Source organism: Myodes glareolus, chromosome 4, assembly GCF_982192425.1.
Source record: "Myodes glareolus chromosome 4, mMyoGla1.1, whole genome shotgun sequence".
Lineage (NCBI taxonomy): Eukaryota > Metazoa > Chordata > Mammalia > Rodentia > Cricetidae > Myodes > Myodes glareolus.
Window position 1 is genome coordinate 30,529,190 of NC_142029.1, and position 26,263 is coordinate 30,555,452.

The 26,263-nt window shown below is 45.4% G+C and overlaps 1 protein-coding gene across 3 annotated transcripts in view; it reads right to left on the reverse strand.

Moving 5' to 3' along the window:
* Positions 1-26,263, reverse strand: part of Myzap (myocardial zonula adherens protein) — a 90,156-nt gene that overhangs the window by 44,430 nt on the left and 19,463 nt on the right. For all 3 annotated transcript variants that reach the window (XM_048423262.3, XM_048423261.3, XM_048423263.3), the window contains exons 3-9: positions 16,598-16,753; positions 11,957-12,049; positions 11,041-11,154; positions 7,542-7,694; positions 5,148-5,273; positions 3,548-3,676; positions 1,144-1,223 (exon numbers count right to left, since the gene is read on the reverse strand). In XM_048423262.3, the coding sequence (XP_048279219.2) occupies positions 1,144-1,223; positions 3,548-3,676; positions 5,148-5,273; positions 7,542-7,694; positions 11,041-11,154; positions 11,957-12,049; positions 16,598-16,753 (851 nt within the window). The remainder of the gene's footprint in view (positions 1-1,143; positions 1,224-3,547; positions 3,677-5,147; positions 5,274-7,541; positions 7,695-11,040; positions 11,155-11,956; positions 12,050-16,597; positions 16,754-26,263) is intronic.

Below are 26,263 nucleotides of genomic sequence, written 5' to 3' on the forward strand. Positions count from 1 at the left end.
CAACTTTGGAAACTCTTGAGTTACAGGAGAAGGGTGAGTGAGCCGGCGCAGCAGCTAGAGGTGCCTGCAGCTAAGCCTGGTGATCTGAGTTTGATTCCCCACATGACCCATGTGACAAAGGAAAGAATTAATTCCTGAGAGTTGACTTCTGACCTCCACAAACATGTCATGGAACAACTGCAAAATATACACGCACCTGCATAAAAAATAAATACACATAATTTTTTAAGTGAGGAAAACATTTTTTTTTCCTCAGCACATACTATGCCACAGGCCAAAGTTCCCTCGCAATGTGATAGCAGAGACACCTGATTCACATTCCTCACTGAGAAAAAGTTTCCATGCTACAGTTAGGCTGAGAGCCTCAGGGGTCAGGTAACTTGCCCGAGTGCTCTAATCATCCCAGCCTTGCTTTCCTTCCTCTCTGCCTTTTGATTTCTAGAAGAGACCACGTACGGCTCCTATATTTTCCATCCAGGGCTTCACCAAGGGCAATGCAAGGCTTGAAAACAAACACCACTTCAAAGTTAATTGCCAGGACGAATGGTATCAGTCACAGCTGATGAGTTATCTCATGAACGAGGTGTATCCTGTCAGCTCAGGGTCGTGAGCACACAGAGACCGAACGTCTGCGTTTGTGGCCATCTTTGATGCGTCCCCCTGAACTAACAGCCAGCCTTGGACAGTGAGAAGTGACTGTAAGTTTCTGAAGGAACTGGACCCACACTGGGTGTTCTCAGCCAATGTCATACTTACATAGGTGGGTACTAAGTGAGGACCACATGAATCAAGTGAGCTAGCCAAAACAGGGCACATGGCGTTGAGGTGATGGCTTGGTGAGTAGAAGAGGACTCATTGGGCTAGCATGAAGACCTGAGTTCAAATCCCCAGTACTCATGTAAAACGTTAAGCATAGCTGTGGGATAGAGTGTCGGAGGAGGGGAGACAGAAGGATGAGCAGGGCTTGATGGCTTCTAGCCTATCTTCAGGTTCACGGAGAGACCCGAGATCAAGAGAATAAGGTAGAAAATGGTAGGAACAGGACACCAGACATCTTCCTCTGGCCTCTGAATGCATGAACACACACACACACACAACACACACAGACACACACAACACCAATGTGTGTGTCCACCGCCTCACCTGTTCTTGTCAGAATCTGCAATCTCCCCTGACATTTCTGTTTCATGTTCAAGGAGCTGCAGCTGGAGCTGATGCCGTTCCTAAAACAGACATGATGAAATGGAGCCAAACAGAAGCTGAACCCCAGACACACCCAGCTCTAATGTGTCCGAATCTGCACATCACTCCCTGGATGTCACACAGCTACTAGCCCAGTGCTCAAAACTCAAAGGGGCCAATGCAAAAACATACTTACGGATTAGACAAAACACTCCAATCAAATCACATGAGTACCAGCCCAGGCTCACATGTCTTTTAGAAAAAAAATATGTATATGTATACACACACACACACACACACACACACACACACACACATATATATATATATATATATATATATATATATATATATATATATCTCACTCTGTAGACCAGGCTGGCCTCATACTCAGAGATCTGCCTGCCTCTGCCTTCTGAGTTTCTGGGTACTGGGATTAAAGGTGTGCGCCACCACTACCCAGCTTGAAAATTTATATTTCTAACTAATGATAATCTATGTCATAAATCAGTGGCCAGTGGCATTGTACAATTTTTGATTGTTTTTAAAATCTTCCATCAAACAGGCTCTGAAATTCTAGCAATGTCCTCTGGACCAATCCAGTCATGTTTACACAGGGGTAGTCACAAATAAAACACATATTATAACCATTATGGCCAGAACAATGGTCCCTCCCCCCACACAAAGATGCTCAGGGTTAATCCCTTATAAACACATCATCTCACACAGAAAGGGAACTTTGCCAGCATGGTTAATGATCTGGAGAGTCTCATGGGTAGAGTGGAGCTCTTACTAGGGGAGGCAGCAGAGTTAAAATCAGGGGGCTAGGAAGATGTTCCATGGCTGACTCTGATGCCAGGGTATAGGCGCAAGTCAAGTAGTACAGATAGTGCCCAGGAGTCAGAAAGGGCAAGGAAATCGACTTTGTCTTAGAACATCCAAACACCTGCCAACACTGTCATTCTGGGACGTCTCACCTCCAGAACAGAAGCTGACTTTTTGGCAATTTATTTCAGCGGCAAAAGAAACACAGGTGCGTCAAGCTATGTGCTTCATGCACTTTGCTGAATACACAGACACACACGTGTAAGCTTCATACACGTGTTTACCCCAAACAGTAAGAATATTTACAATCACTTCTTTGAAAAGAAAAAGCAGGAAAATGTTCATAAAAGTACACTGGCTGTCATCATTGGGATGATAGTAGACAGATATTATAGATATTAATATAACCAGGTTCCTTAAAGCACATTTGCCGGCTAAGGGCGGGGTATTGCTTTGAGCGCTCATCTGAGAAGGCTGTGCCTCACTTCTACTCACAGCAATTCCTACCCAAACAATTGTACAAGTTACATGGGCTCCAAACTAAATGGCGAGACTCTGTTTGTGGCGTGGGGGTGGGGACACGGACATGAGTGGGAGTGGGAAAGGAACCTGTAACCGTAACGGGATGTCAGAGGTGTGAAGGTCTGGTTGGCAAGCCAGTAAGGAGAAGCCAGAGACCCATCCTCAGATCTATCTGAAGCCGAGACAGGGCCTTGCTACATCATCAGGCTGGGGGTTCCAGCTTGCAGAGTCTGGCACTTGGTGCTAATGACATTATGTCCATGATGGGTCAGTGCTATCAGCTTCCAGAAACTAGACCCAGCTTTGGCCCTCAACTCCAGAAGTCAGCTGTCAGTGGCTCAATGTCACCATGCTGTCTCCTCCTCTCCTTCCTTCCTGTCTTTTCTCTGCTACTTCCTGCCTCATTTCTGCAGCCCAGCCCAAGACAAGTTTGTCAACGCTGTAAGACCCCACTTGTTGTCAACCTGTTTGCCACACACAGATGAGTTTACTTCCCCATCTCATTCAGGTCCCAGGCATGTCATGGAAAAGTCAACCTGTCCCAGACACATGCCCCAGAAACAAGAGGGGCGGGGTGCTGATGGAGCCTTCAAATACATTGCCTCATCAGGTTAAATGACAAGTGTGTCTTGAGATCCCACACAGCTAGTTGCTGCAATATTAATCTGTACAAAGAATTTTACAGGTGACTTTTAAAAAATGTATCAAAATAATTTTTGATGGGCTGGGCTGGGGTTTGCCTAATGCACACACAAGGCCATGGGTTCGATTGCCAACACTACAGAAACAAACAACAATAAGAATAGTTACCAGAGAGGAAGACAAGAAAGGTGTTCAACTCCCTTCTGTGTTAATTAGGCTGTATTGCATTGAAAACTGGGGGCTGAGAGGAGTTAGTACTGAGGCTTCTGACTCTAGGTCTTGAAGGAGCTGTGGGGTTAGGGGAACTGGGCAGCGGGGGCAGCAGGCCCAGGGGGACTGGGCAGCGGGGGCAGCAGGCCCAGGCTGCATCAGTTACCTTCTCCATTCGCTCAATCAACCTGTCCAGCTCCCCGATCCTCTGGTCTTTCTCCTCCAGGCTGAGCTCAGCTGCCTCCATCTTTTTATTGGCCTCTTCGATCGCTTTCAAAAAGCTATTGGTTTCCTCCTGCAATAGGTACACACTCTTCTCAGCAAGGCCTCAACACCCAGGTGACTCACCTATGTCCAAACAGTGCCTCACTGGGTCATCATCTCCCTATGAAAGCATGACCCTGGGGCCCATGTTTTTCACAGGGAGTAAACTCAACTGTTAAGAGTCTGGTTTCACCTCTGAACAAAGCACATCGTGTAGCTATTCTCCTTTAACTTTATTTAAGATTTTATATTTATTTTATTTTGTGTATGGGGGGGTACAGGTTTCAGGGTACCTGTGTGGAGGTCAGAAGTGTGGAGAGGATAGCCTTCAGTGCTCTCTCCTTCCACCATGTGGGCGTCAGGATGAGCTCAGCTTATCACCTTGGCAGTGGGCATCTTTACTTGCTGAGTACTCTCATTGGTCCCTCATGTGGCTTTTCAATGGGCCCAGTAACTAACTCTCTAAAAGCTTATGTTCCAAAGGTATGAAAAAGGAAACAAAACAAAATAGTCTGTGAAGGCTTAAATAATATTGTACAAATGCTCAGAGTGTCGCTGTGTGGGCCAACATACTACTGAAGCAGAATGAGGAAATCCCAGATCTTCCTCCCACCACGCAATGTGCCTTACTTGGAAGGAAAAACCCAAACATCTGGTGCACTGATTAACCCTCCAAGGACACAGATAAACCAGACACAGAGGGACTCCTTCAAAGACGGTGAGCCCTCCAAGAGAGGCTAAGATGTGAATCTGTCTCTAGTCAGAGGTACAGTCCAATCCCACAACTGTGGGAATGGCAGACCTCAGGAGGGAGGCAGTGGAGCTTTCAAGGGTGGGGGCAATGGTCTAATCCAGGATGGGGGCATGAGAGGAACAAACAGAGTAAACCCACAAACCCAGGATCTACTTGGATGTGGGTTAATAGTACTATTAACTGGAAAAAAAAATGTGTATTTCGAGACAGAGACAGCGGAGATTTTACTCCAGGAGGAGGAAAAATGGGGGTGAATGAACAATCAAATAAATCCCCTGGGCCGGGGTATTAACTCAGTGGGTGAAGAGCCTGGTGTGCAAACATGAGGAACTGAGTTCAGATTCCTAGCATAAAGTAAAAGCTGGGCATAGTGCATGCCTGTGACCCCAGCACGGTGGAGGCTAACACAGGGCCACAGGGGTGGGTATTCTGGAAAATTGCTGGCCAGCGGCCAGAACTAAATGGCGAGCTCCAAGCTTGGGTCAAATGGCAGAGGCACACTACCAGCGTTAATCTGTCACCTCTACAAGTGCACACATGAGCAAGAACACCTGTATACACAGTGCACACATGCCTAGAACACACACATGAAATAGACAGTGAATGAGTGAATGAATGAATGAATGAATGAATAAATCCCCTGACTCCTCTCCACATCCAACCTCATAACTCCCTTTGAGGACACATCTTTTCTGTTAAACCTGCCAGCCACATCCCACGTATTCTGTTCAGAGTGGTACACACGCACCAGGAGCACCTCCTTCTCGGCGCTGTGCTTGCGTTGCGCCTCCTGCAGCTTCTCCTCATACTGGCTGTACAGCTTCCTCGTCATCTCCCGCATCACCTCAGCATTGGCTTCTTGAGACGACTCCACCTGCAAAGAGTCTCACTGTAGAGCTGCAGCCTGAACCTTGTCCCTCTCGCATCTCTACACACAGAGGTCAGAACATGACTCCTAGGGGTCTGTAGTTGACCGGAGCAGGCGGGAGGGCAGGGAGAGAGAGAGCAGCGCACAGCACACACCAGAGCAAGATGGCGCTGTACGCTGAGCTATTTAGGGTGACGGGGACAAAGTGTTTCAGAGAACAAATCTTTCCGGAGGTCACTTTTTGGGGCTGGGGAGATGGGCTAAGTAAAGTTTTTCTAGAACCCAAGCAGAGAGAGAGAGAGAGAGAGAGAGAGAGAGAGAGAGAGAGAGAGAGAGAGAGAGAGAGAAGCAGCCAGGCATGGTGGCTTACACAGGCAGACCATTCCTGGGGCTCACTGACCAGCTAGCTATAAACAGCAAGCCTCAGGTCCGCGTGAGCGACTGTGTCTTGAAAGAGAAGATGGACAGCTCCTGTGCACTTACACTTGAAGTTAACCTCTGACCTACACCCAGACAGACAGACATGTGTATCCACACACATGCCCATATGTACACATGCATGCACAGATTATTTGAAAGATAGCTTGTCTCATCAATCCCATTCATTGCACTGACCAGCCCATCTCTAAGTCAGGCCTCATGAAGGACAAATGAGAAATCCGCATTCATCTTTCCCACACCGCGTGCTTTCTGAGCTGTAGTCTTTGGGGGAATCTTTGGGGCCACGGGGCTGGGAGCCTTGAGTGGCTAGTCAGGGCAGGCACGGCTGCAGAGAGTCTTTGGAGCTGGGGTGGCTGTGGCGGGACTCCAGGAATGGTGTCTCCTTTCTGGTCTTCAGTAAAGCTCTCATACCACTGACCCAAGGCTGCTGTGGGTGTGCCCTTGGCCCTCCTATCAGGCTTCAGCTCGTCCAAGATGCCTGAGCACGTGAGCACCTCACCTCTGGGAAAGGGCGGTGTCCTTTGGCCTTAATAACTTGCCTAGTGTTTACTCCAAAGCCGTGACAAGTCCCTCTTGACGCCCTTGAATGCTCATCTCTGGGAAAGTGTCAGCACTGAGAAGCCACAGGATGGAAATTCACGAGCAAAAGTTATTAGCTTAGAATGCAGGTCCAACCCCACACTCCTTTCTACTGCACGAGTGCCATGGAAAAGGGCTCTGCCTGAGACCTGTTCAAGCTGCATTCCAGTCACGTGAGGCACCTGGAGTCCCTGCAACCTCTTTCATTCTAAGTTTGAAGGATAAAGCAAAAAGGAAGAGTGGAGAAAAACCTTTAGAGCTCCAGTGGTCAGGACCAAATTCAGCATCGGTCTCTAAAACAGGTCACTGTAGGCTGGGCACAAGGGATCCAGACAGTCAGGCTACCTAGCCATGCCTGGTGACCTACACCCCAGAGCAGACAGCAAGAGAGTGGACAGACCCAAACGGTGGGTGCTCAGTAAGTGCTTGTGGGCTGAACAGGCACAGAAAGGTTCCATTCAGGAACTTCTGACTTCCTTCACAACAATCTTTTTTAATTTTCAAAGTAACACCTAGAGAGAAATAGAATGTATAAAACTGTCAAACAGAAAGACTGGCCTGGGGCTGGAGAGAGGGTTCAGCAGTTAAGAGCACTCTCTGGTCTTCCAGAGGATTCGAGTTCCCTTCTCAGCTCCCACATCAGGTGACTCACAATCGCCTGTAACTCCAGCTCTGGAGGATCTGTGGGCACTGAACTCAGGTATACAAACCCACACTCAGATACATACATAGATACATAATTAAAAAACAAAACAAAACGAAAAAGTTGCTTTATTTGAAGGGAAAGCAAAGAGGGGCTGAGGTATCCTGCCCAAGCCTGACCCCAGAGGTGAAGGACAGAGTCTGCAGTGCAGCGTGGCAGATGCAGGGAAGGATGCACTGCCGGACGGTTTTCCTAACTGAGTTATCAGCAGCTCCACCCTTCACTAGCACATGCTGGCTTAGGCAATAAGTTATACACGATCCACAGAACAGCTTAAGACTGCACAGAACACAACTTGAAAACCACAGTATTGGAGGAAGGGCTTGTGAGCCCACACCCTTTCTTGACACTGTAGGCTAAGAAAGGCATGCCTCCAATATTTGTGCAGCACCCCAACTCTAGGCAACACCCCAAGGAGGCAGACACCTCCTTGCCACCTTCAGACCATGGCTGTGGGTAAGGAAGCCTAATGAGAAAGAGAATGGAGAAACGGAGATGAAAAATCAAAGAGAGGAGCGAGAGGTCAGTGGGAACAAGGCCAGTTGCTGTACCTTCATTTTCAGCAGCTGGTTTTCCATTTGCGCAGCCTCTAACTGCCTTTGCTTCTCCCGCAGCTTGTCCATGGACGCTTCATAGGTCTGCTGCAGATGTCTGATTTGATCCTTAATGTTGCTGTTTTCCAAGGTCACATCCACAAGGGTTTTCTATTTGGGTGAAATTAAAAGCCCAGATCAAGTAGTATGAGAACCCACAGGCATGTCATCCCGCTCTGGGTTATGCTGCAGCAGCTCCCGGGTGGGGGAGCAGGGGTCCCCACAGTGGCTGAGGCCTATCCCACTGCGGTTTAGTGGACCACAGCCTTCTCGACCATCCCCAACAGCTGTGGGTCATTAGTTTGCCGCTGCTTAGGATGGGAAGGTGGATTAGTCGGCTCATAACAGTATCATTTCACATGGGGGGAGCATGTGTAAAGTAATAAACACAGGCCAATCCCACTCATAAATCCAAACCCATGATACCTTTTACTACATAACAGAACTGAAAATTATTTCTATTTTGTTGTTTCCCTGTCTTTTCTATATTTCCACGATAAAATAAACAAAACCAAAGTGTTTTATAGACTAGAGATAAAGTCAACAACTCTGCCTGACAAGTGTCAAGAGCCTGTTAGGAGGACTGCAGATGTGGTTCAGATGATTGTGTGCTGGTAAGTCAGCTCGACACAAGCCAGGGTCATCTACGAAAAGGGAATCTTGATTGAGAAAAAGTCTCCTTCAGACTGGCTTGTGGGCAAGCCTGTGGTATATTTTCTTGACTGTGAGGATGCACAGCACACTGTGGGCTATGCTGCCCCTGGGCAGGAGGTTCTGGATTACGTAAGGAAACAGGCAGAGCAACCAGTAAGCAGAGCTCCTCGATAGTCTCTGCTTCAGCTCCTGCCTCAAGGTCTGAATAAACCCTTCCCTCCCCAAGTTGCTTTTGGTCAGGATGTTTTATCAAGGCGATAGAAAGCAAACTAGGGAATCCAGCAAGCATGCAGTCCAGGGTCCACTCCCAGCACTGCATACATGATGTGTGGTAGTTCAGGCCTGTAATCATAGCACTTAACAAGTAGAATCAGGAAAGTCAAATTCAAGGTCATCCTGGGCTACATAGTGAGTTTGAAGCCAGCCTGAGCTACATGATTCCATGTCTCAGGGGAAAAATGCTGTTGACTGTCTGCTGCTCCAGGACACTTGTGTGGTCAGAACTTATTAAACTAATAATGCTGCTGTTTGTTGCTCCTGTTTCTATCTAATCAGAGAGAAATGATTCCCATAATCCTGTACTCTCCACCATTGGACACAGGGTGTGGGCTTTATCTGCAACTTCGGGATGCAAGACTCAGAACCTGATGCAGATGGTGCTGTGAACTAAGCTTTTGGCTTGCTGTGAAGATGTGTCTTTGCCAAGCTACCTTCTGATTGGTTTAATAAAAGAGCTGACTGGCCAATAACTAGGCAGGTTGAGATTAGGCAGGGCTTGTGTGTCGGGGGAGAGGGTGGGGAAGGAAGGAAGTCACCAGACAGATGCAGAGGAAGCAGGAGATGAACATGCCATGATGAAAAACAGCTACTTCCACGTGGCAGAATGTAGATAAGAAATACGAGTTAATTTAAGTTGCAAAACCTAGTTAGTAACAAGCCTAAGCTATTGGCCGAGCATTTATAATTGATAAGTGTCTGTGTGGTTATTTGGGATCTGACTGGTGAGACAGAGCTGACTAGTAGAACAGAGGAAGTCTGCCTTCAAGATGGCAGGCCCATCTCCTGTGTCCTCTGATGGATGGCTGGTCTCTGAAGATTCTCCACCACTCCTTGTTGGACAGCAACATACCTAAGCCCGCTTGAACCACTTTAGAAACTGTCACTAGAGGCGAAAAGTTACCAAAGGAAACACTGAATCCATTGGAAGATTCCAGGGCTGCAGAAGACGTCTAGTCTAATGTGCAAGTCCTTCTGGGAGAAAACAGATGCACAAACACTGAGCCTTGACCAGCCACCAGATTTGTCTAGTGCCGTCTCTGCCACTAACTAGACACTCTGCTGGCCTCAGTGTATCCACAGGAGTCAGAGTTTGGAGCCCACCTCTACAGTCTGCCCAGCTCTGCCTTTCTAAGAGCTGAATCCGTAGAAGGGACAAGTGGAGGATGCTGGGATCTTGCACAAGTTTGCACAAGTAAGAAGCCAGTGACCTTCAGATATGACTGATGGGTGTAACCTTCTAATTGCATGGCTCTGTTGGCAGCCAAGGATTAAGAGACTAAGGGTCCTTGGGTTAGAGATAACCTTGTTCTAATAAGTGACCAATGAGGTAAATGCCAAGATTGTCAACTAAACAGTGCATGAGAAGAATTTGCCTAGAAATATATTGTTTTTCTGGGTAGAAAATCCCAGAGACAGTGCAGATAGAAGCAGGCCTAAGCTCAGGTGGGACAAGGTCCTCTCTGGTAGGCTGGGGAGTGAAACTGTTTCCGAAAGGGAAAGAAAGAGGGCCTTGGCAATCCCCCTTCAAGATAGGAGGAAGGGAACAAAGGGCTCCTGAGTAAATCAGGGGCTTGGCCCGAGGCCAGGTGGAAGCTGGCATACACAAAAGAGAGCCAGGAAAAGCCTGGGACTGCAGCCCAACCAGAAATGGGCATCCCAGACAAACCCAAACACAGCCCTGCTCCACCCATTGCTGGAAGCTGGCCGAGCTTTGTTGCCGCTGGGGCTCTATCAGCTAAGGCTGGTGAGTACTAAGATCTGTGGGAAATGAAGGAGCCCAGTACGGTGGTCTGTTTGCTTATCCACAAAACTATTTACACAGTACCAGAAAAGATTGGAAATAAGTGGGTGACCATTTAAGAGGACAAAAACGATAAGCCAAATAAACTCAGGGGATGACAGAAATGATTGTGTATTTGGAAAGCAAGACCAAGGGCTTGCTCTGAACATCTTCAAATGAACTTGCATGCTAGGCATAGTTAGGTCAAAGCCAATCTCTGGTAATAGGTCTTAATTAAGAACGTCTGTCTTTTAAGGATGTCTTCATTCTCTGGAACACACGTGACTCTTTCCAACATAAAATCATTCCTAAGTCAAGAAAGAGTGCTTCTGTGAGAGCTACTTCCCACGAGAAGTTGCATTTGGTCTTTGGATAAATATGTCTTTTCTGTAACCAAGTGGACTTCTTGAAGCATTCAAGCTACATGAGAAGGTAGTTGATGTGTTGTGTAAATACAAACAGAGAACCATTTAGGTACCTACAGAGCAAGAGACAACTCCATCCCAGAGCTGAGCCTAAAACCCCATTGACACAGCACCTGACAGAGCCTCGGCATTTCTGCTGGAAGCATTTTCTCCGACTTCCTCCCCACCTTACAGAAACTGTGTTTATCACGCCTGTGACTAAAGGACCATGACTGACTATGGGACAGTCTGTGACTTCTCTACACATAGGCCCCACTCCTGTTTAAGCTCACTGTCCTCTAAAGAGAAGGTTCCCAGCCAAGGGGAAGCAGAGGGATACCTGCAGGCCAACAGAGTCCAGCGCCAACGCCGAGTTCATGGCATTGAAGTTATCCAGGGCTGATGACTGTGCTTGGATGTGACTGTCTAGGTAGTCCTGCTGAGCGTGGGAAACCTGGGGAGAGGAAGACAGTCACTTAAGACCAGCCCAAACCCCACAGACTACAGACAGGGGACAAGTTTCTAAAAGCAGCTTTACCTGCTTCAGTAATATTTACGGTAAAACTACAGATTACAAACCAACATCCGGGGCCAGAGAGCTATTTCAGTTGATAAAGAGCTGGCCAGGAAAGAGAGAACACACTTCCTTTCACTTGGTGTGTATTTTTTAACTGTTACAAATGATGCTTTAAAAAAAATAGTTCATCTACACATCATGTTATATGTGGGGGAGCTTATCTGTAGAATTAATTCTTAAAGATGGAATTTGAGGACTGGGACTGTGGCTTGGTTGGTAGAGCAGGCACAATGATGGGGTTTGATCTCATCACCCCGTAAACCAGGCATGGTGGTGCACACCTACAATCCCTTCACTGGGGAGGTAGAAACAGAATGAGTTCAAGTTCATGCGAGGTTGAAACCACCCTGGACTACATAAGGCTTCATCTTTCAAAAAAGTAAAGTAGGCCATTTTAGAATAGAACTAGAATTGATCTGGGTAGGGACTGGAGAGATGGCTCAGCAGTTAAGAGTGTATACCGCTCCTGTAATGCAACTAAAAGGAAGATTATTAGACATTCTCCTTTGAAGAATAAAGTTCAATCTACGACTCGAGAAAATGTCCTCTCAGTTAGTTTAAGTATAACTTCTCCATTCCTAAGGAACATGCACTATTTAAGCATCTCCAGGCCACTGGGCACCGGTGCCAAGCCCTGTCATCCTCTTACCGCCACGGTGCTGCCGAGGCCCGGACTTACCGACAGGTCCTGGGTGAGCTGGCGTATCTTCTGCTTCATCTCGTCATAGTTACCGAACATCCGCTTCCTCACTTTCTCCAAAGTGGCCCTCACCTGCAGTCACAAGACCACCAGGAAGACATCAAGTTACAATAGTTTCATAAAAGATACTGGAGACTTTCTTAATAAGAGAAAGACCCACAAAAAAATTTAAGAATAAGACCTGCAGCAAATTAAGTGCAAGAACACTTTCAACATCTAGTTAGAAACCGTGGAAATGATCCAGATGATAATGTGTATACCAATGAGGAAAAGGACTAATAAACACTAAGTTATCCAGATAATGTGTATATCAATGAGGAAAAGGACTCATAAACATTAAGTTATCTGAGCAATAAACTGATGAACAACCACTGTGTTAAAACTCAGCCATCACCCTCAAACACTGTTTGAACCAAGTTTGCCCCTTTCAATCCCATGTTTTTACAAGTAGGAAGTTTTTAACTAATCAGCTGTAAACACATGGCTGCAAGGATGAAAACACTCCAAAGCAAGCAGCAACCTCTCATTTTCTCTCTCTGTGTTCCAAATGCCAAAAAGCAATTAAATGTCTAGAATGCAAGGTGGAAAAACATGAGGCCTGAAGGGGCCAGAAATTCAGATGTCAGTTTCTCAGTAATTATCAACAAAACACACACGGGGTAACAGAGAGGAAAGTGGTCCCCACCCCGCACTCATACAAACACTATGCAAGTCTGGACTGGGGTGGCTACCAGAGGAGTGTTAAGTGGGAAGCTGATACACAACCCTGTTTCCCCATCCTATGGTGTCTTTAGATGTTTGGTAACGTTCTTGGACTCCAGGCTGTCTACCTTACAAATGGCTGAAGGAAGCCTTTTTGTTTCAGTGCAAATGTTTAAGAACAGTACTGGAAGACTTGATACTGAAGGTATATTTGTGTAAGAAACACCTTGTTTTACTTTGAAGGTTTTGTTTTCTCTTTCTTGTACTAGGAATTTGAACTCAAGGCCTCGAGCATGCTAGGCAAGAACTCTTAACACTGAGCTACATTTTCGTTTAGAATGGATATTGATGGAAAGTTAGAAGAGGAGCTAAGACCTCAAGCATTCTCTAAATGAGTTTCTTTTTTAAATATTTAGTTTATTTTTTAAGTGTGTGTGTGTGTGTGTGTGTGTGTGTGTGTGTGTGTGTGTGTGTGAGAGAGAGAGAGAGAGAGAGAGAGAGAGAGAGAGAGAGAGAGAGAGTCAGTCCGTGCTGGTGCCAGAGGAAGCCAGAAGGTGTAGGTCTCCTAGAACTAGAGTTACAGACACTTGTGAGCTGCCTGACATGGGTAGGTTCTGGGAATCAAATCTGGATCCTCAGCAGTAGGAACTCTTAACCCCTAAGCCATATCTCCAGACCCTACACAGTGGAGTTTTAATAGTCTACTTTCTTGCCATTGGCCACAAACAACTAGAAAATTGTGGCTCAAAACATGACCCTCATTCTTGGGGGTCAATAACTGATGTGGGATATTCTTCTGTGTATGTGTTGCTTTTATTGGTCAATGAATAAAACTGTTTGGGCCAATGGCTTAGCAGAGTAAAGCCAGGTGGAAAATCAGAACAGAGAGAGAGAGTAGGCAGAGTCAGTGAGATGCCATGTATCTGATGAAAGGCGTCAGATACCGGAACCTTACCGGTAGGTCACAGCATCATGGTGATACATGAATTAATAGAATAATAAAAATAGGTTAATCTAAGATGTAAGAGTCAGCCAATAAGAAGCCTGAGCTAATAAACCAAACAGTGTTGTAATTAATATAGTTTTTGTATGATTATTTAGGTCTGGGCAGTCAGAAACAAATGAGCAGTCTCCATTTACAAATAACTCCATCACCATAGCTGGAGGTGAATGGGCAGAATCTTGAGCTGGGTGTTGCTCCCACTGAACAGTGTAGGAAGCCAATAAGGCCAGGGTGTCTCCCATCAGGAGCAACAAACTCAAACACACTGAGGAATGAGGAGGCTGGGATGGACCTAAAACCAGTCATTGAAGGTGGGACCTAGAAATTAACTTTGTATTGCAGATCACAGTGGAGCGTGGGAATTTTGGGTCAGAACCAGCTCTGTGATTTCAGCATATGTCATTTATAGCTGAGGATTAGCCTGGACCTGCTGTATTTGTCTTCAACAATCTGGGAGCCTGGATTCTACTTAGAAGTTTTACCTCTAAAGCAATCCCAAGCTCTAAGGAGCATATAGATGAAGATAGTTCCTTGAGAAAGTCTGCATTGTTTAAAAGCAGTCTGGGTGCTGGAGAGATGGCTCAGCAGGTAAGAGCACTGGCTACCCTTCCAGAGGACCTGAGTTGATTTCCACATCATAGCTCACCCCTGTCTATAACACCAGTTCCAGGGCTTCTGACACCCTCCCACAGATATAAATGCAGGCAAAACACCAATGCACATAAAATAAAAATAAGTTATATTTTAAAATAACAATCTGGAATCCAACATTCTGCATGATTAAAGAAATAATCTTTGGGAGGTCGGATAACTGAGTGTTCAAGACTGGTGGTTGTGATACACTGTGTGTGTGTGTTTATGTGCACATGCATATATATGTATGTGTGTTTGTGCCTGTTCTTGTGAGTGATGCATGTATGTGTATGGGTGTGTATACATATGTATGTGTACACGTGTATGAAGGCCAGAAGTTAACATTAGGTATCTTCCTTGGTCATTCTCCACCTTATTTTTATTTCAGTAGGGTCTCTCACTGAACTTGGAGCTCATCTATTCAGCTACATGGGCTGGACAGTGAGCTCCAGTGATCATCCCGTGTCTACCCCACCAGTGCCAGAGTTACAAATGCCACCAACCACACACTTTTTCATGGATCCTAGGGGGCTGAAGTCTCAGGTCCTCAGGCGTGTGCAATAGGCACTTTATGGACTGTATCATCTCCCAGCCCATGAATTTGTTATAAAAAACAAAACAACTCATACAATATCTAAGACAATGTGACTTTGCACATCATTTGTCCCAAATCAAATGAAACTCACAAAGCTGGAGGTTTTGACCTCAGGGATGAGAGTCACCTATAGATGCACAAACAGAGGCCTAGAGAGGAACCTGGATCTGAAACAGAAGCAATGAGCTCACAGGCCTGGAAACTTCTCCAGCCCCGTGTAGACATTTGCTCCTCTGGCACTGAGCTATGGGTCCATGTTTGGAGCCCATGGGCATCAGAGCAGTTCATTTCTTCCCTCCTCTAACAAATCTGGTTTGAGCTTAACAGTATCAATCAGACTCGTGTGGACAGAGGAGACACTGGGTAACACAAAAAGAAACAGTCAGATAGTCATCAAAGTATTCGAAGAAAATGATCCAAAATGTCAACATCCAGGACAGGCTGAATGGTGACACGATGGCCAATTGTTTTCTTCTTCATATACTTCTCCCAAACTTTCTCAAATTAAAAGACACAAGACAATACATTGATGTGGGATTACCCTCTGTATGCTGTGACTATCATTGGTTAATAAAGAAACTGTCTTGGGCCTGCACAGAACAGAACAGAGATAGAGCAGAATAGAGGTAGGTAGGGAAAACTAAACTGAATGCTGGGAGAAGAAAGTAGAGTCAGAGAGAAGCCATGGAGTCGCTGCTGGAGACAGATGTGCCGAAATCTTGCTGGTAAGTCATGAGCCTTGTGGTAAAATATAAATAATGGAGATGGGTTAATACTAGATGTAAGAGCTAGATAGCAATATGCTTAAGTAATTAGCCAAGAAGTGATTTAATTAATACAGTTTCTGTGTGATAATATTGGGAGTCTGGGCAGTTGGGAAGTGAACAAGAGGCCTCTTTACTACAATACATTAAATACAAATAAATTTCAGTGATTCACATAGACTGTACTTTGTCTATTGTAGTTGACTTTCCAACATTCACTTCAACTCAAATCATTGGTGTGAACCTTCCAAGTCTGCCTATGCTCCCTGTCAGTGATTGGTGTAGGAGGGGTATGTGACCAATCCTGGTCAAGAAGCCATGTAAAGCGAAGTCTAATGGGAGCAGGGCAACTTCAAAAAATTTCCAGAAGTGGGAAATATATATATATATATATATATATATATATATATATATATACACATACACATATATATATTATATATATATGACAATATTGAGGCTAAAGAAAGAAAACATACAAAGAAATACAAAAAACTAGACCCAGAGTCCATTTGTGCCCTGTCCAGAACCCCCCACCTCTATACTTCATCTTCAGAGAAGCTGCATTTCTTTCTGAGTTGGCAGTTCTCTTATGAGTAGCCAGTAACACCCACACTTATACAGTTGCCCAAACACATACATTATATGTGTCTGGTATCTTATGCAAAACCACCCAAGAGCCTCCAGACCACACCCAGCAGGAGCCCTGGCTCTCATGACCTGTAAGTAACAGCCACCCAAGAAAAGCTTATTGAGGAATTCTACCCATCTCTTTAGCATCACCACAAAGAAACAGAGAAACATTTCCAATCCAACAAATAAGACTTTCAAAATGCCTACTTAACATTCCCATCCACGCTTCCGACCCCACCCTCCTAGCTGCTTCAAAGGACAGAAAAACAAAGCATCCCCGAGTAGCATACATCTTTGATGTAGTTCATCTCTTCTTTGAGCTGATTGGTGGACCAGCCATACACGACCATTTCCTTCTGTTGGTTGGGATCCGATCTGCGCACCACACCGTAGACAACACCCTGAGGAAGCTTCCTCGTAGGTTCCCCATGGCTTGGTTCTGGAGGCTAGGAAAAGGCAGGAAATGAGAAAAAGAATATAAGTCTCACAAACACAGCACTAATAATGGATACCCACTTATGATTACACAGGCTGTGCCCATCCCTGGGTGCCTGGACAGCAGAAGCAAGCAGGTAAGAAGGCCAGTTTGGCATCTCCTGGTCATAATGGACCTGGCATGGGCTGGGGTTGTTCGCCCCCTGGAGAAAGCGTTGATTGCCTACTTCTTTCAAGTCCTGGTCTACCATCCTCATTGGGAAGAACCTTCATACTCCATTTTTTCCAATGGGATATCCATTTCTAATTCTCACAAAGAGTAAGTTTGTCATGAAACCCGGCACTGAGGTGACACTGTTCTGCCTTATGCCAGTTCCTCTGATGGTTTTAACTGCCTCACTAACCTCATGGTCTGAAATGTGGGAAGTTGACACTAGCTGTCGTCTGGTAGCGAAACTGTCCTATGACGGCAGAGCTGACCATGCAGCCAAGCTCTGAGGGAAAGAGGTGGGGTTGACACACGATCTGTTGTGTCCATTTATGAAGTATTTCTGGAAAGCCAAGCAGGGGTGGTGTGACTCCAGCCCCAAAGAATCTCCACACTCTGCTTAGCTGGCCTTTAATCCTGCAGTTAAATCCTGAATCATCAGTAAGCTGCAACTCAAAAGGACCCTGTCCAAATCTAACGCAGTAGGATGAATGAAGGCTTCAGGAAGCAGGAAAAGGAAAAAAACAAAGTGTTTTTTGACCACCAAGAAAATTCCTTCAAATGTGTAATGTTTACAGGCAGTCACCAATACAGAGTTCTTTCCTGTCTTCTTCATAGCTGAGGGTATTGAAGTTCAAAGGGGTTAAACAGCTGGTGTGTGGCCACACATTCACACCAGAGATAATCCTGTTGGTGCTAAGATAACTCCTCATATTGAGGGTCTTTAGATGTGGGGAGACGGGGTACGGATCTCCTCAAACATGAAAGGGACAAAGACAAGAGCAAGAAAGAAAAAACGGGGAGAGAGACAGAGTCAGAAACAGTGAAAAGGGGCAAGGGTTGGTGAAATGGCCCAACCAATAAAATTTTGTCACCAAACCCAATGACCTGAGTTTGATCCTCAGGGTCTACATGGTGGAAGGAAAGAACTAACTGCTATAAATTGTTTTCTGACCTCCACATGGGCACTGTGGTTCACTAGCTGGCATATAGGTGCTGTGCTCATGCATGCACACACACACACACACACACACACACACACACAGGTGCTGGGATTAAAGGCGTGCACCATCACCGCCTGGCAAAAGAGGTAACTTTTAAAATAGAAAGAAAACAAGACCCAGGCTGAGACGTCATAGACAAGCAGCTTCTGCTGAGCTCCCCCTGGAGTTGACCCATATTCAGTCTATATCACAGAACTACACCGTCAGAACTACACCATCAGAACTACACCACAGAACTACACCATCAGAACTACACCACAGAACTACACCACAGAACTACACCATCAGTCAACTCCCCTCCACCACCAACTTTTCTTTCTTTCTTTCTTTTCTATTTTTGAGACAGGGTCTCACTACATAGTCTTAGCTGGACTGGAACTCACTCTGTAGACCAGGTGAACTCACAGAGAACCACCTGATCCTGCCTCCATAGTGCTGGGATGAAAGGTGTATGCCACCATACTGGACTCTGTGCCAACATTTTCAATTACCTTTTCGTAGACTTTTCCCAGATTTTCAGAAAAAATTTTTTGAAATACCAAACTTTAATTTGCATTTTACATTATTTATTGTCACAAAATAATGACTACTGAAAACACTCAAAGTTTGTAAAATAAAAAATAAAAACCAGTAAGATTAATGACAAATTGTTAATCCCTTTTGAAGGGCGAACAGTGAAACACATTAGAGATGTTGGAGAATAAAAGGGAGGCTCCCTTTTCCTTGGTTCTCTGCATTATTTGTGAGCACTTTTACCACAAGGACTTTCAAAGAACGGAGGGAACACATCCAATGCCTTCCACTATTCGGTACACACTGGGACGTGATGTAGGTGAGGATCTGGGACACTGGTGTCCGGCTTCTGGCAACAGCTTGGATATGTGATGTGCCCTAGGCACCGGATCTCACGGTGCTGCTGCTACTCTTGACTTCTGTTGTCATTCAGTGACTAAGACTGCTAAATGGCTCGTGGTGGAGCGACACGCTGACACTCAGATACCCCCAGTTTGCAAGGAGAAGGAAAAGCTCCAATGAAACTCCCCACAGACCAGGAAACACAAGCTGTTCTTCCAGCCCTGGACCCCACCCAGTTCCTGAAAAACAGGTTGTTGACGACACTGGGCTCTGATGAGACACACAGCGCAGCAAGGTGCCCAGAGGACTGGTGGCCAGACAGAGGGGCTCGCCAGCTGGGAGATGAGGACAACGCCAGGACAGGGTCAGGCCTACAACCCCAGCACTGAGGAGTTTGAGGCAGGGGGATTGCACAGTGAGTTCAGGTCTATTTGGGCTGCACAGTGAACCACTATCTCAACAAAGAGAAGGATCTGTGTGTATCGAAAGATGCCTAAGATACACTGAGTGAAAAAGAGAAAAATTTACATTCCTGTTTTTACTTTAAGATTGAGTGAAAATTTTCTTTGTCGAGTGGTGGTGACATTCACCTTTAATGCCAGCACTCAGGAGACAGAGGGAGGCGGATCTCTGTGAGTTCGAGGTCAACCTGGTCTACAGGGCAAGTTCTAGGGCAGACAGGGCTACACAGAGAAATCCTGTCTCAAAAAGCAAAAAAGAAAGGAAGAAAGAAAGAAAGGAAGGAAGGAAGACAGAAAGAAAGAAAGAAAGAAAGAAAGAAAGAAAGAAAGAAAGAAAGAAAGAAAGAAAGAAAGAAAGAAGAGAAAGAAAGAAAGGAAGGAAGGAAGGAAGGAAGGAAGGAAGGAAGGAAGGAAGGAAGGAAGAAAGAAAGAAAGAAAGAAAGAATGAATGAATCCCAACCTTTGGTGAGAATCTCCTCACTGGGAACAGAATGCCATCTTTTCCTCAGTGTCCTTTAGTGCCACGGCCTGTCGTTGTTGTTGAATCATTTTTATGTAAACTTTTTTTTTAAAAAAAGATGATTTATTTTGGGGGTGGATACGAAGTCCCGCCCCTAGCTAGAGCTATTGGCATCTGATAACTGCTGAGAGGGCCCGTTTTCTTTAAGGGTGTGGCAGCTGGTAGGTCGGCCACACTCCAGGGGATATCTCCACACCCAAGAATATCTGGGCAGCACAAGATGGACAGGATTATTTTTTTAAATAAAGGAGGACATGAAGTTGGGTGATAGTGAAGTGGGGGTGGGAAAAGAGGAGTTGGGGGAGGGGTGAATATAAATACAAATACATTGCATGAAAGTCTCAAAAAAGTTAATAAATATTAGTTTTAAAAGATGTTTTAGTTATCTGTATATGTGTGGATCTGTGTAGGGGTACATGTACATTTAAGCAGAGGTATGTACAGAACCTAAAAGAGGGTGCCAGATGCCCTGAAGCTAGAATTGCAGGCAGTTGTGAACCACCCTATACGGATGTTGGAAACTAAACTCAGGTCCTCTGCAAAAGCAGAACACCTTCTTAACCATTAAGCCATCGCCCCAGCCCCCCTTTATTTCAATTTTCAAAGGACACAAAAAGTAAAAATTATTAAAATGTCGTCTAAATAAAAGACCTCCAAAAAAGGGCCTGGTCACGGGGCTCTACTGAGAAGCAGGGCTGGGGGCATGATGTTCCTTAGGGGATAACGCTGGACCACTCAGGGAAAGGCTGGAAGGGCACACATGAAGAAAGAAACGGAGGAAAATGTCTGCTGCACAGTGATTTTTAGGACACTAAAGGAAACTCTTATTTCCTTTAGCCCTCACATCCCTACTGTGTAAATGTTACTGGTTTATCCGGGGTGAGCACTGAGGTTCCTGCCTCTGTCTTTCTAAATGCGAACTCCTCCAACCACACTGTCTCTGAGCCAGCGAAGGATCAGCAGGGAATGGACCTCACATGACTATGTAGCATCCCAGAGTTTAAAGGGGCAGGGAAGCCGGGAGCCCAGCCCTCAAGGGCCAGAACCTTTTACAAGAGGAAGGCCAGAGTTAGGGGCTCCTCTCCACTTCCCCATTCTCACCTCCATCCACCATGAGGCCCACCCTACCCCATTCTTCTACCAACTCCTTTTGCCTCATGCCATTCGCAAGGATCTTCCCTCTGCCACACTGCTAGACAGACATGTCTCTTCCTCCAGAGTGACTTCCTTAACCCTCCAGAAGTTTAGCTCCTCATGCCCATTCTCCCCATGACCGCAGCCATGCCTAAGTGACTCTGGGTGTCCTTTGGATCAGAGGCCTGCTCCCCAGGCAGCCAGGATCTAGGCCTCGTCTGTCTTCTTTCCCACACTAACTGCAGCAGCCAACAGTGACAGACACATTGTGACTCTCAGCAACTATTTGCTGAATGAATAGGAGCTTTAAAAGCTAGAAAGGCCTCTGGGGAATCACCTCGAACATGCGAATAGAGTCCAGCTGACAAGAACACCCTTGGTCCCTCTTAGAGCAACGAACAGACAGCAGTTCAGAGCCTCAGCCACAACATGCAACCCTGAGCAGTCCCAACAATATCATGTTTGGAAAATGCCAACATGCTTGAGGTCAAATGCTAGAGAACACAGAAGAACCTAAGAGCTAACATGTTTGCAGATGCTTAAAGGACCCAAGAGCTAACAAATTTGCAAATGTTTAAAGGCCATTTCTTTTCTCCTCCTAAAATAGCCCTAAAACGAATATTACTTTTAAGCATGATGAAAATTATTGTGCTAATACTAAAAAGTAATGTTTACCTTTGAGAGAAGCATGCTAAAATATTTATGACATATTTATTTATTTATGCAGGTGAAGGAAGTGGACAGGATGTAGACAAGGCAGGACTGGCCATGGGTGGAGGGCTACTGAGGCTGAGCCCAAGGCTAGCAGCTTCTTCCACATCTCAGCTTCCTCTGGTATAAGTTTCAATTGCCCCATAGTTAAAAGAGTCTTTTTAAAGCTTTAGAATGATGCTTTATATCTTTTCTTTAAAAAAAAAGTTTTAAATTACATATGGAGGCTGGCAAGATGGCTCAGCTGGGAAAGGTGCGTGCTACCTCGCCTGAAACTCCAAGTTCTATCCCTGGAGTTCCCATGGCAGAAGGAAATAGCTGACTCCTGCAACTTGTCCTCTGGCCTCTGCACCTGCGTCATCTCACACAGAGGGAGAAAGACAGACAGAGAGAGAGACAAAAACAAATAGAATAAAATCGATACAGAAAGCAAAAACATGTCTAAAGTATGTTAAGGGCTGGAAAGATGACTCAGTGGTTAAGAGCATGTAATACTCTTTCAGAGGACCCTAGTTTGGTTACCAGCACCCACCCTTGTTGGGCAGTTCACAACCACCTATAACTCCAGCTCCAGGGAAGCTGATGTCCTCTTCTGGTTCCAAAAGAACCTGCATCCACATAAACACACACACACATGCACCTTAAAAACAACAAATCTTTAAAAAATTAATATGTATATGTCGGACCTATTGTGAATGTGCTGGGTCTAAAACAACACCAGGCAAAAGCGCCTTGAAAACGAAAGCCCTTTAAGTGTTGGGAGAAAAGAAAGTTCCTACCGTAGAAGGGAGCAGAGACAATTCACCAAATTGGCTTTCCATAGACCCCACATAAAATGCACCAGGATTAAGAGCAGGTGCACACAGTAACACACACAGAGACTGCAATCAGTGATTTCCCATGAGCACTCACAGCTCAGAATTTACCTCGGGCTCTAGCTGCAGCTGTTTTCCCTGGGCTGGAAAAGGAAGAGGAGACACAGACAGTAACCCAGTCTAAAATTCTACAAGATGCCACAAAGGATTCACTGGCCATTTGACTAGTGAGGCTAGTGATGAGGGTCTATGCTTTTCACATCTTAAACATGTGATCCGACAGCACAATAAACTCCACTAAGGCAGGTATCTATTATTCTCACGGCTGTAACTCCACACCCAGAATAGACGCTCAATAAATACGGGAGGAGTGCATGTGTGTTCATGTGTGTGATCTGTGTTGGTAGGTGCACAGGTGGGTGCATGCCAGTATGCATATGTATGTATATATGCACATGTAGAGGTCACAGGTTGACCTCAGGTGTCGACCTCAGCAATACCGTTCACTTCCTTTGAGACACTGCTCTGGCATTGTGTTGTATGAGTATATACAGAGTTCCACAGCTGAAGAAGTTTTGGAGAGGGGCGAACTCTCCTGTGTTCTAGAAGAGAAACCGGGGTCCCCTTGTGAGGGTTTGAGACAGGAGCATTGCAGAGGCTGGTGAAGGCCCAGGAGCAGAACCTCAGGCCTCTTCCTTGAGAGGCAGAGGCAGGCCCTGCACACTGTCACAGAGGCAGCCCAGCCCCAGCTGCAACCATGAATCATGGCAGCACACCCGCTCACCTGGCAACAGTCAGGATGTTGTATAAACAGGCTCTCCAAGGACAAGAACCAGCAGGCTTGTTCATCTAAGCTTTTGAAGGAAAGGGGCTATAAAATCTGCCGGTGGGGGTTTCCTCCTCTGACACACTGCTGGCTCCAGGAGTCCTGGACTCTGTACCCGTATGCACACAGCCAGTCTTGCTCACTTAGCTTCTCCGAGTCTCAAAACAGAGTAATTAAAGGTCACTGAAGGACACATAATGTCCTTCCTGCTGTGCGTTAGTAACCTCTCCTAGCAGAGTCTCTTCTAGCTGGTCTATTAATATGCACATAATCAAGATTTTGCTCATGATGAAGATCACAGAACCAGCGCCAACCAGATCCAAGACCATGCAGCCACATTCTGGTTCAGTGTGATGCATCTGTCATAGCTAATATTGGTCTTTCTCACACACAGTCTCTCCCCCTCCCTCCACTCTCTCTCCTTTCTTTCCCTCTCCTTTTCTATCATGCGTGTGTGTGTGTGTGTGTGTGTGTGTGTGTGTGTGTATGTGTGTGTGTTTACTCACAGGACTACAGGGCATACAGATTTGGGCAAGAAAATGGATACAGACCTTCAGAGAGTTACAGAGTTCTTTGAAAATAAAAGATAACAGTATCTAATTTCAAAATGACCTATCAACTTTATTCCTAAAGTTTAACCATCTTTATAGACATCCCACACTTCCAATTCTTCTCCATGATATCTGTGATGATAAGAAATCATTGCTCCTTCATCTATTATTATGTTTAATAAAAAAAATTAAAAAGCCAGGGGCAGGGCAGACTCCTGTAATCCCAGTCCTTGGGAGGTAGAGGCAAGAGGATCAGGAGTTCAAAGGCAGCCTCAGCTACATGAGACAAACAAGCAAACAAACAAAAAGTAAAAAGAAAACAAAAAGTTAATTTATCTGAGTTGCTCAAACAATTGAAAGAACTTTCTATGATGAACCGTGTCACTCCCCAATAAAAAATATGTTGGAGTCTTAACTGCTAGTCACTTAAAATCTGACCTTACTTAGATACAGGATCAACTTAAAATAGGGTTGTTAAGAGTGGGATCTACGCCATGGTCACCAGCATCCTTACAAAAAGAGGGCATTTGACAGACATGAACACAGGGGCTGCTCCATCTGTGGACAGCAATTACATAGTCACGAGATAAGGACTAACAAGAGCCTCAGTACCTCCACAGGGAATGTGGCCCTGCATCCATTCCAGGCTTCTGGCTCTCAGAACTATGCAATAATAAAATTCTATTTTTCAGCCTGTGTTGTCTACAGTGTTGTTATGGCAACTTATGAAACTGATCATCACAGTCACTAAACACCTACCGTGTGCAGAGAGCAAGGCCCTGTAGAGACGGAATAGAGTCAATGCCTTTGTGCTCTGTGTGCTTCTACGCTAACTCAATGTCATTTTTTACATTCAAATGTTTACAGAAACGTGTATCCGTTCTTATGGGCATTTCTTTGCTAAGAACACTACAGGTAAAGCAATAAAAGCAGTCTGGAACCCGGAGCTTGAAGGAGGGGCGATCATGGATGCACAGGATAGACAGACAGGGAAACGACGCAAGCCATTGTTGAGCCTAGAGGGGCAGGTTGTCTGGGTAGAGACTCATTTACTCTTTTTAGAATGTTTATTTTATTTTTAATTATGCACATGTCTGTGTGTAGGTATGAACATGAATGCACAAAGGAGGCCAGAGGTGTTGGGCACCCCCGGCTGTAAGTGCAGGCAGTTATGAGCTGTCCGTCTCAGGTGTTGGGAACTGAACTCGGATCCTCTGCAAGAAAAGTTTATGTTCTTAACCACTGACCATCTCTCCAGCCCTGGCTCATTTACTTTACAGTAAGTAAAGTAACTGAATATCTCAGTAGCTATTTGAGGAAGAAGGTTCTAGGGAAAAACTGATCTCAGAGTCTAAATGAGAAGGAATTGTTCTCTGGAGAAAATGAGGGGAGAGGGACAGAGGGAATCTACTTAAGATAGGAATAGTTCAACCCCAGGGAAGGATGGGGATCTCTCCCAACCCCTCCCCTCCTTCACTAACCATCTTATCTATTCCCTATAATATCCTTATGTCTATTCCCTATAATATCCCAAGTTCCATGCCCAAGACTGACCCTACCAGGTTCCCTGGAAGTGCATGAGCCAGACTGGCTCTGGAGGAAATACACTCAGTGAATGAGCCTAATGGGAAAAAAACAAAACAAACAAACAAAAAAACAAAAAAAAACCATTCTCACCCAGGAATCAGGGCATAAGAATGTCCTGTGCATAGGTCACAGGCAGAATGTCTTCTAAATGTGTGTTGTGTGCCCATGTTCCATTCAAGGTTCCAATGTTGCCTAAAACTTTTTTAAATGTGGAACTAGTAATGATAGCAATAGTAGCAACACACCAATCAATTCTCATTGCTATGGTGGACAGAAAAAAAAAATCACAAACCAGCATGGCTTTCATCAGGAGAGGATGCAGAAACCACAGCTGGTTACGCCATCTCCAAACCAGGCAAGGGTGAGTTCTCTATGGTTGGGTCTTTGTAGACAGGGAAGGTAGAGGCAGGTAGGTCTTTGCAAAGAGGGAAGGTGGGGGACAAAGGTCTCTGAAGAGGGAAATGTGAATCAATGATAGAGTGATGCTCAGATCTATGAGAAAAGTAGAATGACATCAGCAAGGATGCAGAAGGCATAGCCCAAGAGGAAGAAGAAAGACAAAACAGCGCTTCGTGGATGGGAATAATTCCACGACAGCTAAAGGGAGAGATGCTGAGGCCAAGGCTAATGCCATTGGGTTTGACCTTCAAAAGACAATGGTGGTATTAAGTCACCCCACCTTATAGGCTAGACGTAGTGGGGGGCACCTTTCCCATACTAGTTTGCTTTTCAAATGATCATGTGCATATATGGGGGATGGAAGGGCATGTGCCTATGTGTACAGAGACCAGAGAATGGCCTCATGTGTCACCCTCAAGAACATTGTCTATTACCTTTGAGAAGTTTTCT